Below are 14,642 nucleotides of genomic sequence, written 5' to 3'. Positions count from 1 at the left end.
ATTAGTTCTACTTGTGCACCAGCTGACCAGAGCAGTTTTGTTGGATAGAAAGGAGACAGTAATGACTTTGCTGATATCCCTTTGCTGTTATCCCTTCCTAACCCATGAATAGGTTCAAGAAGTAAGAAAAAAATCATGAGATTAACATAAAAACCATGCAACATATTGCTTTTTAAAACATTTTTTTATAAAAACCAGAAAAAAGATAATATTCACTGGCACTGGCTGTCCTGGCCTCACATTTACACTTTTGCCTGCAGTTGGCTATGCCTGAGACCTTTTTTTCATGAATTGTTATAGCCTAGTGCAAACTAAAGCATCCAAAAGCTGGGGCTGACAGGCACCCCCTTCTTGCCCTTGTTGTGATTTTGACCGCAAGTCTTGCAAGTCTTCGCAGTGCTGCTTGCAATTCGTCTGTGTCCATCTTGTTTGTGCTGATTGCTAATGCACATTTCTCTTTATGGGGCTTGAAAGATCCTCCACGCAGAATTCTTCACCATGCATTTTCTACTTAGCAAAGAGTACTATTTATTCCACTTCTCTGCTACATTGAAGCTCTCTAAGACTTATCCTACAGCTGCCATAAGCTGGTTTTAGGCATTAATTGGGAGTCCCATCGGATGCTGAGAGATGTTCTGTTCTTTATTGCCTTACATCTGATGACTTGGGTTTCACAAACAGATTATTCTTTTCAGCTTCTAAGTAATTTCTTCTCTGCTTAAAATTCAAGTGTCTTTTCAGGCATATGTGCTTTTAAATCATTACAGATTGGTTTTGGAAAGGTCCTTTCGGAACAGCACAGGCCCATCTAATCAGGATAGAACCAACAAATGGAGTGGAAAAAGTCTCTCTGCTCGTAAGGTGGTGATTTTTTTGGGTGTTTTGACTTTGTAGCACACAAATCATGATATTTTGGGAAACATCTTGCCCTCTTGCCTTAAAATCTGTGAAGTGTCTCTCTACTTGGGTCTTTATACCTCGCAGCAAGACCTCTGGTGTTTCTTCATCTTCAGATAAAAAGCCCTGTTGGCTTCTGGATACTTGACTTTGGAGAGTGGTAGCTTGTAGATGGCAGAGTTGTTTGTGGTCATTGACAGGAAGGTCAGTGCAGACAAGCAAAAAGACCAGGTTCCTGATGGCACCCCAAACTGCACAGAGAAATACAAACCATCTGTTTACTGTGTGCTTTGCTTTCATTTGATTCCCCCAGCCCTCAAATGAAACTCAGAACCAGGCAGATTGGCACAAGCTTTCTCAAGGAAGCCTTGACTTTGTTTTGCATGGAGTCTCTCCCTGGGGAGGTGGGATTTTTTTATGAGGTCTTGACATTGTGCGTTAACCTGCAACACCTACCAGTTCTGGTGAGAATGCTGCCTTCTCCTTGTGCATCTGCACATGTCTAGGGTGGAGATGAGACAGCTGTGGATGCCAGAAGCATTCAGCTTTTCCCTGGGCTGTTGTACTGCCTGTGTTTGGGCACTTGGGCAAGACAACTAAACCAAATTTGAGATTTCTTTACATGTATAGTGGGCCCTTTTCTTAGTCACTTCAGCTATAAAGCACAGATATATAATTATTTCAGAGGTGTTGAGGGCTGTGGAAATTCATGCAAGCTCTGAGGATGAAAAGTAGTGATGATTGTAAGTGGCCTGTTTCAGTGGGAATCACACCAACTCCCTGGGCAGACCGAGTCTCCACTCCCAGACCAGTTTTGCCTTTGACTGAATTGTCCTCTGAGTTTTGGTGTTTTGCCTCACAAGTGAGCAAAGTACACTGTCTCTGGAAAAAACATCTTAGCTAACATACTACTTACCACAGAGAACATGTTAGTCACTGCTGCTCCCAGGTAGGCACTGAAGAGAGCTGTCAAAAAGAAAGGTAGTTTCTGATGAGTTCATCAAGGAGAACAGCAGGACAAACATCTCTCTCGCTACCTTCCGTAGCTCATCCAATGTTTATGACCATGCCTGGACAGTCCCTTCTTAAAGCTCTTTCCTTTGCACTGTGTCCCCTTCAACCTGGAGCTCATGGAAAGGGCAAAACAAAAAAAGAGCTAGAGTGATGAAAAATGTGACTATGGATATGGAGGCTTTTGAAAAATGCACTGATGTGGAAAGTATGTAGCTTGATAGATGGGGTTAAATAGGAAAATAACACATCCACCCCCAACTCTTCTGCCTCTAGGGCTAGAAGGTGGGTCAGTGAGATACAAAGCTAAATCTTATTTATGTGGGCACTGAATGAGCAATAATTTAACTCCCAGCTCACTGTGATATTGAAATTTCATATGGAATTGCTTTATAAATAATTCTGCAGTCATTCTGTGTTGCTTAGCTCATGCCTTTGGTATCCACTTCAAATGACTAGGGACACTGTACTGTCTAACTGCAGATACAGACTGATCTTTAGTTCCACTGTTCTTAAAGTTTAGCTATGTCCTTATTCAAAGAAGTAACTTGAGTTGGTATCTGTGACTGGAAGAAACAATGTGATTAATCTGGCAATGCTGAGCACACACAATTAATGCCCCAAACTAAGCAACTAATTAGTTAATCAGCATCCACTGGTTGCACCTCTTATTTTGAACACAACCATTGGCTAAAAGCAAATGCACTGCTTTTACTTTGTTAGGATACTTTACAGTAATGGCTCCAGCATCTGTCTCAATCATTTGTCAGTCTCGCTTAAGTCCATCTGCCTGTCTAGAGGTAGCTATCTGGCTTCAGCCCACCTCCAGCATAAATGCATCTTATCTTAATTCAGAAAGAAATGTGGCAGTAGCAAAGAACCCATCGGGTACGTACCACAGGCAACTGCCAGTAGATGTGTCTGCCAGGTGAAGGCGTAGAACATGCCTCCGATGGCAGCGCAGGAGAGGGAGCTGTTGTAACCCCACAACCCAGCATAGATTCTGCTAAAAGGCGTCGCTACACTCAGTGCTGAAAAACAAGTCAAAGATGTGTCAGTCCTTGGTCAAAGAGATAAAAGCAACTGAGATGTGGCATGAATCCAGGTTTTTAAGGTCTCTATCCCACAGGAACTAGTCCAAGTGGGTTTGAATGTCCCCAGAGAAGGAGACTCCACAATCTATCTGGGCAGTCCCTTCCAGTGCTCCCTCACCTCAACAGGGAAGAAATTCTTCCTTGTATTTCTTTGGAACCTCTTGTGTTCCAGTTTATACCCATTACCTGTTGTACTATCACTGGATATCACTGAGAACAGCCTGGCTCCATCCTCCTGACACTCACCTTTTACACATATGTAAACATTAATGAGGTCACCCCTCAGTTTATTAAGCTGCTCCTAAACCCATCAGAATATGTCCAGAAATGAAGCACTTAACAATAAAACTTAATTTCAGCCAAAAATACGCTCCTTTCTTATGATTTCCACCATCATAGAATGAGGTAAGAGAATGGGGAAGCCAATCAAAAGAACCATTGAAACAGAAGTGTATGTATATTTTTTTCTCAAGTGTTCTCAGATGGAAAAAGCGTTTGTGATTGCAAATGCTCCACTCAGTGCAGTTCCTTTTTCATTCTCCATGCTTTTATATAAATCTGTGGTACAAGGCAAATCCTTACCTGCCAGCATCCCCACTGCTGATCCAATTGCTGCATGCAGGCAAGTTAGTGGAGAAGAGATAAATAAAGCAATCAGGAAAATTCCCCCGGTCCAGGGATTATCACAGCCATAAACCTGAGCCACTCCAACTGGAATGGATTGCAGCAACTGTAGGAATTTAAAAACAAACAAAAAAAGAAGATAGTTTGCTATAAATGTTGTAATTTAATTTTTTAAAAAAATGTTTTTCTCTTGGCCAGGTTTGTATTTGGTATTTGTTGGATGCAGTCTCTCTTTCTCTGGACTGGAAGTGGAAAGTCTGGATACTTTTCATGAGACATCAAGGGCATTTCCATAGGATTTCCCCTTCACTGAAAATGTGTCATGCCTTGTTCCCTAGCCATGGACTCCTCTGCCTTTGCTCTGTTATCAAAGGTAGATATCTTTTGTGAAAGAGTTTGCTGATTACCTTTATATGTGCTTCTGACTTTGACATTTTTTTGTGCTGTCATTGTCCATGACAGTAAATCTAGGAAATGGAAGTGCTAAGATAGATGATGGCTTAAGAAAACAATTGCCTCTGAGCAGATAGATCCAAGGGTGAAATGGCCAATAATGGCTTGGCCAGAATTACAAGACCTTGTAATTTTGAAATTCTCTTGGGATTCACTACAAATATAAATGTGAGTTGCTGGATTGGTAGACAGCTTAGAGAGACGGTTTCAACACACTTTTCCTCCAAATCTTATGTTCCTTAGTGTGGAGCAGCCCATTTATGGTCTCCATAAAATTATGCACCATGGTAAATGCCCCTTCAGAAATTACGCTTGTGTGGATTGCTATTTAATGTCAATTAACTTCCTTTTCTTAATCATTCCCCGGGAACCCCTAAAAACAGTCTGCTGAGCCTTAGGGGAAAGCTATTACTCTCGTATCTGTATCAGTTAACTGTGCTCTGCAGGAGAATAAAATGTGTTTTTGCAAAGGTCCCACTTGAATATTAACTAAAAATATGTGTCCATGTGCCTGCACCCAAGTTTTGAACCACTCTTCCACAGTCATATCTGCTCTCTCATGTCTAATCAGAAAGATGCTATTTTAAAAATACAGCATTCAATACATGGAAAACTGAAATCAACCTGTGAGTCAAGTGGTAGTCTCAGCACAACCCTGGCTATGGGGCACTGATCAGTATCTGCACAGTAATGGGTAATTAGATTCCAGAGATTCTTTGAAAATGACAATACATACATTTAGAGCCAACTGCAAATGGAAGACATGAAAGAGATTCTCATATTCAAGCTATCAAAAATGTAAATTCCTAGGGTAAACCTTTATGTTTTGCACATCAGCTGTCTCATAAATGCAATTTTGTATTGCTAGGCCATAATGCAGTAATGTAAAGGAAGATTAAATGATTTTATAGTGGTTTTCTTTGTAAATGGAGAAGGTTATTTGTCTTTGAGGCATCTTACCATTGGCATTTCAGCATCAGTCCAGGTGATGTTTGGTGCTGCTGTTGCAGGCTGAATGACAGTTGTAGGAAAGAAGAGGTTGTGTGGTCCTGATGCAGCCAAATACAGGGTCAGAGCCAAGTTGAAAGGCAAAGTGAATACAGGCAGGTCCCACTTACAGAAGACTGAACCTAAAGCGCTGGTGAAAACAGGGCTGAAAGAAGAACAAAATGGTCTCAGTAGGAGCTTGTCAACTAGAGAAAAAAAACTCCAAACCCCAACAAAGTCACTTTATTTTTTTTTTTTTAAAGTTGTTTAATTTCATCAGCCTTTCTGGCAACATCAGACATATGCTAGGGTCACTCTGTAAATTTTCTACCCTTCCCAGGGCAGGTAGCAATGTCATGTTACGCAACATGATACTCAGTGAATTAGGTGACCATGAAGGAGATAAGATCCTCCACTTGCACGGAGGATTCAGTGATTTACTGGAGTTATTCCCCAGTTCAGGCTCTGTGATTGCTTTTTTTAAGTGGTTGAAATTTAGGACACCTGTGCTGAGTGTTGAGCAAGCTATGAAGATGGCTGTGCGTCCTTGTTCAAGCTTATGGATCAGAAGTAAAGGCTGACATCAAAGTTGTGTTTATTAGAGGGAGTATAACGCTACATGAACTGCAGGGAGACAGATGATGTGTGTGGTTTTAGCAGTCTCCAAACAGACATTTGGAAGGCCAAAGCCCAGCTTCCAAAATTTACGCTGTCCATATACCTAGTGGATTATGGTGTCATATATATATGTGTATATTATTAGTTGTTTGTTTTCATTAACATCAACCATCATGTCTTGGGACCACTGAACAACTTCTCTGCCTGGGGAAGTAAATTTTCATGACATTTTTATATGGCAGCTTAAACAGATGAAACACTTGTGGTTGATGGTGGTAAGGAATGGTAAAAGTAATGTTCCTCTTGAAACAAAAATGAATTGACTCATCACAGCAACATGGCTAACATTTAGGGCATTGAATTACACACTATCAGCCATCAATTTTCCTTTTCCCTATTGGCTTTATTTGTGATTATGTGGGTATTTTATTTATTTCCAGATTGCATGTGAGTTTAAAAGTGCAAATAATGACACAGATTTAGTGGCACCTCTGTGCCAGGTCTGTTTCTTTTCCATTGTAATCTGCATAAGGCATAAAAATACAACAGCTCTGTCTCAGGGTGGAGACACTGGGGCTGGAAGAAAAAGCAAAGGACCCATCTGACTTACCACATCATGGACACTATTGCTACTGGCAGTAGAAGCCACCAGTGGTAGTCTCCCTTAGCAGAGAAGACAGCCATCAGCAATCCCACCAAGACCCCGTTATAGCCATACAGGCCTGCTGCTATAGCTGATCTGTGAGAAGAAAACAACTGTATTCAAATCTTCTCACCTTCAGGTGCTTTGCAAGCATCACCCCCTCCCTCCTCATGCAGTTGTGACTCTGAGTGATGATGACCTTGTGTATGCACTGACCTTCAACTTCACATACTTGAATCCCCTTGTCTTCTCAAAAACTACCGCTTCTGCAGTTACAAGCAGTGTCCCTTTGCACCAGATGTAGGTGTTGGGAAGATCTGTCTCATCCTACCAGACCAGATATGTAGCCAGTGAAGGCTAGATAGATGCTTTTCATCCATGGTTCTTATTTGACACCTAAGTCAGCACTGAAGTGACAGACTGGCTTTGAAGGGAAAAGGATGAACTTACCTGTCCTGACCCAGAATAAGTGCTGTTAAAGTTGAGACAATTGTTCCCAAACAGCCTGTGAGTGTCCACCATGGATTCTGCATCAGGAAGCCAGCAACCACGATAAGCCCACTGAGGGGATTGTTGACAAACATCACCTGGGATATCCCACGCAGCACCCAGTCAATAAATTGGATCACAAAATGTTTATCTGGAAGAGATCAAATTAAAGAATCAGATAGCTCCAAAATATGCACATGATACAGATTTGGGAAAAATCATGAAATTTTGGCAGTGGAACTTGGCAGCATCACTGAAGCAATGAATCAATGAGACTGTAAAACCTGTCTGAGATTTATTATGTTCTGTACTGAAGTCCTACAGCTGGAAAGCTGAGATGAACGGTGTGGTTGCCAGAGTTCTCTGTTATAAAGTACCCTGGATTTGTTTCATATGAACCAGCTAATTTATGATGTCTGTGCCTGTGATGGCAAATCATGTGTGTATCCCATCACTGATTTATTACGGGGACCAAATACACCTACCTATGTGTAATTTAACTTCACAGTGGCATTAGGCTTGACAGAAACTGCTCAGCTGAAAGGACAGGGAGTGTTATGAAGAATGGCAGAGCACAGAATAACCATCCTGGCCTATGTTCTGTGGGACTAAATTTGTGTTGTACATGGCGTGTTGAGAGGTAAATGTCATCTCAGTCATTCTAAAGATTTAAGCAGTATGTGCATCTCTGCACAAGGCTGATTTTTTCCCTACAAAAAGGAAACAAATCAGGTCAGACAGAGTTTCTGCACTACTGCAACCTGAATCACCTTACCAAGAAGTTAGTTATTACTCTTTTAGTGTGATTCTTCTTTTGAATCCCCTAATTAGTCATGACGAAGCAGCTTTACCTTTTAGCCAGGATCCAAATTCCTTCATGTCTCCGGTGATGTACCCAACAGCTCTGCAAACTCGTTTTCCAGATTTGCTTAGTGGATTCTGCTTTACTGTCTTTCTTTCTCCCATGGTTTCTATCTTGACATCAACACTATTTTCCATGTTGATGCTCTGACCCTTTGGTAAAATAAAAGGGAAAACAAAAAGACTATTCATTACAATGCCTCTTACTGATCCCTGTTTGTTCCATCTACCACATACTATTGCTCACCACTTGCTATCTGTGAGCTGGAAAGAGGAAAATCCTTACTCTGAACACCTGATTGTCATGTCTCCACAAGCACATTTTCTCTTCAGCTCTTGGGGCACTGTGCTGTCCCTCCATGCAGTCACGGTTGTGAACACCAGTATGAACCACTGAGCCTTGTGTTGCCTGATTTTAACACCTTGCTCAGCTACACTAAGTTTTCTAGAAATCATGCAGCTCTTGGTTTAAAGGATGACTTAAAGAAGAGAAAGACAGCATTAGGAGACACTGGCTTCACAGAAGTTAAAACTTACCTCAAGATTCAACTTAACAGAAGCTGAACTACAATCTAGGAACATGATGATGTTTCTCTGCTGCTCAATCTATATTTCCAGTTGAGTTTACTCATCAGCCACCAATAATAGGTACCTAAAGTTTGGTTTATAGGTCTTCACACTGTCACCAAGTGGGGTCAGTTCAACCTATCCCATGAGCATGGGCTTAGCTTGAGAGTTGTTCATGGTACCTTACTTCATTACTCACAAGCCTAGCCTTCATCTTTAGAAGTCCTCAGCACTGATTTAAGAGATTAAAGGTCAAAATTCAGAGTGCTTGTTTTCCATTGTGCCTTAGTCATGCTGCTTTCTCTCCCAGCTGCCCAGAAGGGTGTTAGGTGGTCTGCACTGGCCTTTGCCTTTCTGCATAAGACAAGACAGGTGAACTCTTAATGGAATCTGCAGTAAGAAACTCTTGGGGGATAATCAAAAGATTCTTATTAAATTTAGCAGGCACCACATCATCAAGACTGAAATAAGACAGGGGAGCATTAGAAGCTAATCAGACGTGTTTAGGCCTAAATAAGGTGTTTGGTGCATCCATGCAGGACTGGCAATGAAAAGGTCCCCTACGAGAAACATGCCTTTTGGATTAGGAGCTACTGGAATATGCTTTGGCACCTCATGCAGCTCTAGACAGCTTCATTCAGGCATGTAGATCAGAGGTATCTAACTGCAAACACTGGATTTTAAAAACAATCTCTTACAGTCAATTTATTACTTGTTTAGGGGCCAATTCTCAACATTAAGTCAGTAAATTAAACACAACCCAAACCTTTCCCTGAAGTGTGCTTAGTTTCATGAAGAGTAGGACTAATTCTTTGTAATGATCAAGGCAAAGAAAATGCAAGACTGGGTACATTGTTGAGTGAAAGAAGAACCAGAACTTGTTCAGGTCTCACTGGTAAGTAGAAGCTTGTGAAAGAAATAAAGAATTTAGGTTGTGAGTTAATAGTCTAAATAATACAACACAAGCACATAATTATTAGAATTAGTCCTTGACTCACTTGCAACTTCAGTAAAAGCCTTATTGACAGCTGAGGAAGAGAACTCATGCTTCAGAAATACAGGTGCTGAGTATTTAAGCTAAAGCAGCCTCATCCTGGGCATTGCACCTGCAGACCCAGATGTGGTTAAGCAGCTCAATCTGTGTAGAGGAATGGCTCTAGTGTATGTACTTCTTGGCCAGTTTCTTACTGCATGTTGTTGGAAGGCTGATGGTGACATTTTAGGGAGCAATAAATACTTGCACAAATAATATACAGACATTTTCTTCCTTCTGTAAGGGCCTTGCTAATGCAAGCATTGGATTTGACTTTGTATGGGTTACAAAGGTAAGGAGCTTAACTAGAGTAGGAGGAAAAGGATGAGAGTGTTGCCAGGGGTAGTGTTTCAGTGCTGGAAGGCTTTTTCCTGGCTCAGTTATAATTCATTACCTTGATTCATTAACCTTCATTTTTCTCATATTTTATTCTGAAATAATAGAATAAGTGAACTTAATGCACTTTCAGCTAAATCAAAATTTCTAGCCAAGATAAATGCTCTTCATTTGGTGAAAGTGCTTTTATGTGTTCAATTTAAAGAATCTTCCTCTTTATGTAACTTAGACTTTCTCTGTTGCTGATCCATAAAGTCAAGGGCTGTTGTGTTTACATTTGCAGGGTGATGTTGTGTGTCCCATGCCTGATGTGATTCCTTTCATGCTGAGTGAAGAGCTGTTTGCACCACAGGAGCCTGGAGATACTCTGTAGCGTGGAGTGTAAAGTGCACATGAAGTGTCAGAGCCACTCGCATGGTGGAGAAGAAAATGGGTCAAACTGGAAAATCTAATTCATCAAAACTTTGAGTTGCTTTGCCACAGGAAGGCACTTTAATGCATACTTAACCTCACAGTGAAGCAATATAAATTCAGTGCTTTGTTAAATCAGGACCAGAACAAATGGGAAAGGATTTCTCCCTTGTTGACTAACTGACTGCAGTTTTGCTTCTTTCTTGTGCAAGGTAATTTTTATCTGGGATGTGTAATAATTACATGCTTTAAGTCCCTATGAGATGTGAAATATTTCATCTGCTTATATCATACAATCATAGGATTTCTTCGGTTGGAAAAGACCTTGAAGCTCATTGAGTTCAACCACTCACATCACACTACTAAGCCCACCACTAAGCCACTTTGCCTTAGTACCTCAGCTTTGCTCCAGTGATGGGGACTCCCCCATCTGCCTGTGCAGCCCATGCCAGCGTTCAAGGACCTTCTTAGGGAAAAAGTTCTTCCTCGTCTCCCATCTAAATCTCCCCTGGCACATCTCAAGGCTGTTTCCTCTTGTCCTGTCATTCGTGACTGGAGAGAAGAGACCGAGCCCAACCTTGCTATAACGTCCTGTGAGGGAGTTGCAAAGAGCAAGATAGCCTCCCCTCAGCCTCCTCTTCTCCAGGCTGAACACCCCCATTCGCTCAAGGGCTCTCCAGCACCCTTGTGCTCCAGCCCTTTCCCCAGCTCCGCTGCCTGGCTCTGGCCACGCTGCAGCCCCTCAGTGTCCCTCTGGCAGTGAGTGAGTGGCCCAACACTGAACACAGCCCTTGAGCTGCAGCCTTACCAGGGCCCCATACAGGGGCACAATCACTGCCCTGGTTCTGCTGTCAGTCTGTTTGGCCCTGTGTGGGCTCTGCTGCAAGCACAGTAGCTGTGCAAGGCAATACTGCACTGTGCAAACCTGGAGAATTCCTCTGCTCTGTGTTTTCATGGGCAGAATCAAGTCAGTTCAGTGCATTTGGCACAGCAAAAGAGCAGGTGACCGGGTGAGTCACTTTTACTAACCTGACTTGAACTTCACCTGCAATGAAAGCTGCATCAATGCCCTGCTTACCTGTTCTTTCAGAATATTCAAACTCTGCGTGCTTGTGGAGGTCATCCTGGGCACTTTTGTCCAGTGGTCAAACTCATGTTTATTATGTCCCTATCAAGTGATATATCTCTCTAGAGAGGAATCACATGGCCTTCACTTCATCTTTCCTATCAATTTATATATGCCAAAGGGGAAGGAAATCTTTACAAAACATCCCCATCACCTGATATTTAATGGGGAGTCTAAGACCACTCTTGGTTTCAGGTGGGATCGTTGTGACACCATAAAGACCCAGATCCAGCCCCATTGACTTCACTGCTACCCCAAATCACATTCCAGGTGGAATGTGCAGTGTTTGGCTACCACCACAGGTGTGGGGCTTGTCCCATCTGTCAAGGAACATAGAGCGTGGAGGACTTGCACTTGCCTCTACTTAGTTGTGCAAAGAAAGTGCAAAGAAACAGTGAAACACTTGGAAACCAGCACCAGCAAGAGAACTTTTTTTGGGCAATTTAAATAATTTTCAGCATTGTAAGAAGCAATAGCTGCTTTATATGCTCAAATTAAAGATCTGCAAACACATTCCCTTGCTTTAGGGAGGAGGTGATAGCAGCCGCTTTAAGAAAGGACTAAAGACATGGAGACATTCAGAGAATTTTAAGATAGTGATGTTTTAATTTCAATTCAAGCTGGTGTGCATGTTCTGATGGGAACTGCATGAAGACCAGTCTACAGCAGGTCTGTAGTTATGCTAACATGTGATTTTCAGTCAAAGTGAGCTGTTTGCAATTAGCAGACAAAGGACGGAAATGGAAATAGCTGTGAAAGGACTATTCTGCTGGAACAGACTGCTTGGCCTCTGCTGGGGGGGTAGGGTTTGTAAACATTTTAAAAATTCCTTATTTCTATGAAAACACTTTCCCAGACTAATAATAATAAAATTATCTCAGATTCTAAACTGTGTAAATCCTGCTTTCAGACACACAGCTTGCAGTACACTGCCTGGTCTCACATATGCTCTGGAGAGGTGCTCCAGGCATGTATTTAGTAGGAAATCCTGTGTGGCTGTGTAACTGGTGTGATACAGAAGCAGCAGCAGGACCCAGACAAAGTGGGTCTGAACACGATTTTCATCTCTGTGATGCAAGTACTGATTTGTGCTGCAAGTGCAGAGGAGCTATTTAAAAGTATTTCCTCATGATGTACTGTGGAAAGTGAGAAATGGATTTGGGTCACTGATGATTTTCCCCAGTGATTCGAGATGTTTGCTACCTCCCATTGCCTAGATATCTTTGTGCTGTTGGATAATATCTCTCTGCCATCCTTGATAGGGATGCTCTGTAAACAAAAAGGAAAGTTTTGCAGCTAAAAAGTATCTAAATATTTTGCATCAGCTCTGAAATAGAACCCACAAGAATAGAAAAGACATTTCTCTTGCATGAAAATGAAAAAAATCCCAGGGCCAAGAAGCTAATCTACTGGGTTTTTAATCGTCTTTCCAGAGTCAATAAATGCCCTGTAGCGAAGCACTGTTGTTGTGCAACATCATGTCTCCCTAAATCTATTTCTCTTCCACTTCTGTACACCTCTTCCATGTCATGCCACAGCCGTGGTATCTCAGTAATGCCTTGCTAAAGCTGCAGCGTCACAGGCTGCGTGCTGGTGCTGCACTCCTGCAACACCTGGCCTGCAAATGATCTTTTATTCATGTGCTGAGATGGAGACATGCCTGGCCACAGATTCATTGTGTTATGCACCATAAGAACAGTGCTGTGCTTGCCACTGGGAAAGGAATAGAGAGGATTCTTTTGCCTATCTTTTTTTCATATTCCCAGCTAATAATATTTTCCAAGCTGCTGGCTACACGTTGGGCTTTCACCTCTGAAAATGCAGCAAAAGATACCTAGTGCTTTCTTATCTTTCTGGAATTTTCCTTGCTCCCTGACACAACACAGGTGGCTCTGTAAATGAAGAGGATTTAAATTACTGTGTGGTATTTGTTTGTCCCAGGAACTGCTACTGCACAATTACAGTCATTGTATGGCACATTCTCTGAATTGTTGCTGTGAAGCGTGCAGGCAGCCAGCTCTGTGTGCAGCATGTTTTTAGAGGAATTCCTGCACCCAAGCACAATAGGAGGAAAGGGCCAGATTCTCAGCAGCTTTGATTCCAGCGTAGCCTATGTAATGTCACCAGGGATTTAGTAAAGCTGGGTAAGTGTAATATTGCGTTATATATAGGAAGACATGCATGCACAAGCACACTCCACAAAACAGAGAGACTTGACCCTCACTGGAAAAAGTCCAGGATTTCCCATTCAAGATACATTTCAAAGCATTAGTTCAAAAGAAAGCTCATCTCTCAGATTCAAATGTTCATTAAGCCCATTCTCAATTCAATTTTCTGAGACTTGTCTCTTGGGGACAGAGAAATTCAGAGATACTATCACATTAACTGCATATTATTACTATCTGGGCATTTTTCATTTTGAAGAACAGAAAGGCAGTAAAAGGAGATGTTAAAGAGTTCCAGGTTGGTTTTGGGTTTTGATTGTTTTCTTTTGCAAAGGTGCAGCCAACTGAGCTAAGAAAACCCTCACCCTGCTAGAAAATTCTCAATAATTGAAATTCTTGTGACATTGCCTAGCCTCTACGCTCCTCTTGAGTCTTAGCTGCTCTCACTCAGGAGGACTGTTCAAATGCTGTTTGTTAGGTGTTTTGGGGGAGAATTAAAAACCAGATAAGTCAATAAGGCAGGAACAGAGTGCATGTTTGTGGCTCTGAATTAAAAGGAATGAACAAAGTGCTCTTACCTCTCCGATGAGTTCAGGGATAGCCGTTGCTTTACTGGCTTGCACACAAGGAAAGCAGGGTTAAAGAGAGGCAAAAAGAAAATGCCCCAACAACTTATATAGGCTAGCATGGCTCCTGTCCTGATATTACTCATTAGGTTATTTCTCCTCCCACGTGGTTAGCTCCAAGCAAATGTTAAGAAGGTTCCCTCTTGAATTCTCCACCTTTCCTCTTGCTTTGTCCTTGGTCTCTTGCCAGTAGCCTCTCCAAATGTCCTCTACTACTGTTGTTTTGTTGTTGTGTTTTTTTTTTTTTTTCCTTAATTCTCCTTTAACTCTGTCCTTTCTCCTCCTCTAACAATTAGACTCCAGGCTTTGAAGAAGACTCTTGGTATACCTGAGCTCTTCTTGTCCAGTGTTACTCTCCTTATCCAAGGCAGCTGAGCATCCTTCTCTCTTAAAACACTGACCTGGGAGAGTACATCACAGCCTGTTGCATTCAGCAGCCTGTTGTTTTTTTACTGTTTGTGGATAGTTTTTGGAGGCATTATTCTGTAAACACACTGGAGTGAAGAACCTGGTGACTTTCCATTATTTAATTGCTTTTTATCAGTTATTTGAAATTCAGGGGCTATTTTCCCTTCTTTTTTTTTTTTTTGTTTTTGTTTTTTAACCTGATCTCCCTGGCTCGTTGGAGAAATCTGGAGTATCAGAAATGTGGCATATTTGAGAGGTTTATAAGTCTGTGAAATCACGATGAAAGACAGAGA

General features: G+C 41.8%; 1 protein-coding gene across 1 annotated transcript; it reads right to left on the bottom strand.

The window, feature by feature from the left end:
* Positions 1–236: 236 nt before the first annotated feature.
* Positions 237–13,981, bottom strand: SLC14A1 (solute carrier family 14 member 1 (Kidd blood group)). Its single transcript, XM_062017616.1, has 9 exons — positions 13,894–13,981; positions 7,668–7,830; positions 6,778–6,967; positions 6,295–6,423; positions 5,040–5,232; positions 3,585–3,732; positions 2,805–2,939; positions 1,814–1,863; positions 237–1,148 (listed from the first exon to the last, which is right to left on the bottom strand). Exons 2-9 carry the CDS (start codon positions 7,813–7,815, stop codon positions 972–974), a joined length of 1,170 nt encoding a protein of 389 aa, XP_061873600.1. The 5' UTR covers positions 7,816–7,830; positions 13,894–13,981; the 3' UTR covers positions 237–971.
* Positions 13,982–14,642: the final 661 nt, after the last annotated feature.

Source organism: Colius striatus, chromosome Z (assembly GCF_028858725.1).
Source record: "Colius striatus isolate bColStr4 chromosome Z, bColStr4.1.hap1, whole genome shotgun sequence".
NCBI classification, from domain to species: Eukaryota; Metazoa; Chordata; class Aves; order Coliiformes; family Coliidae; genus Colius; species Colius striatus.
This window is presented reverse-complemented; position numbering and strand designations above follow the sequence as displayed.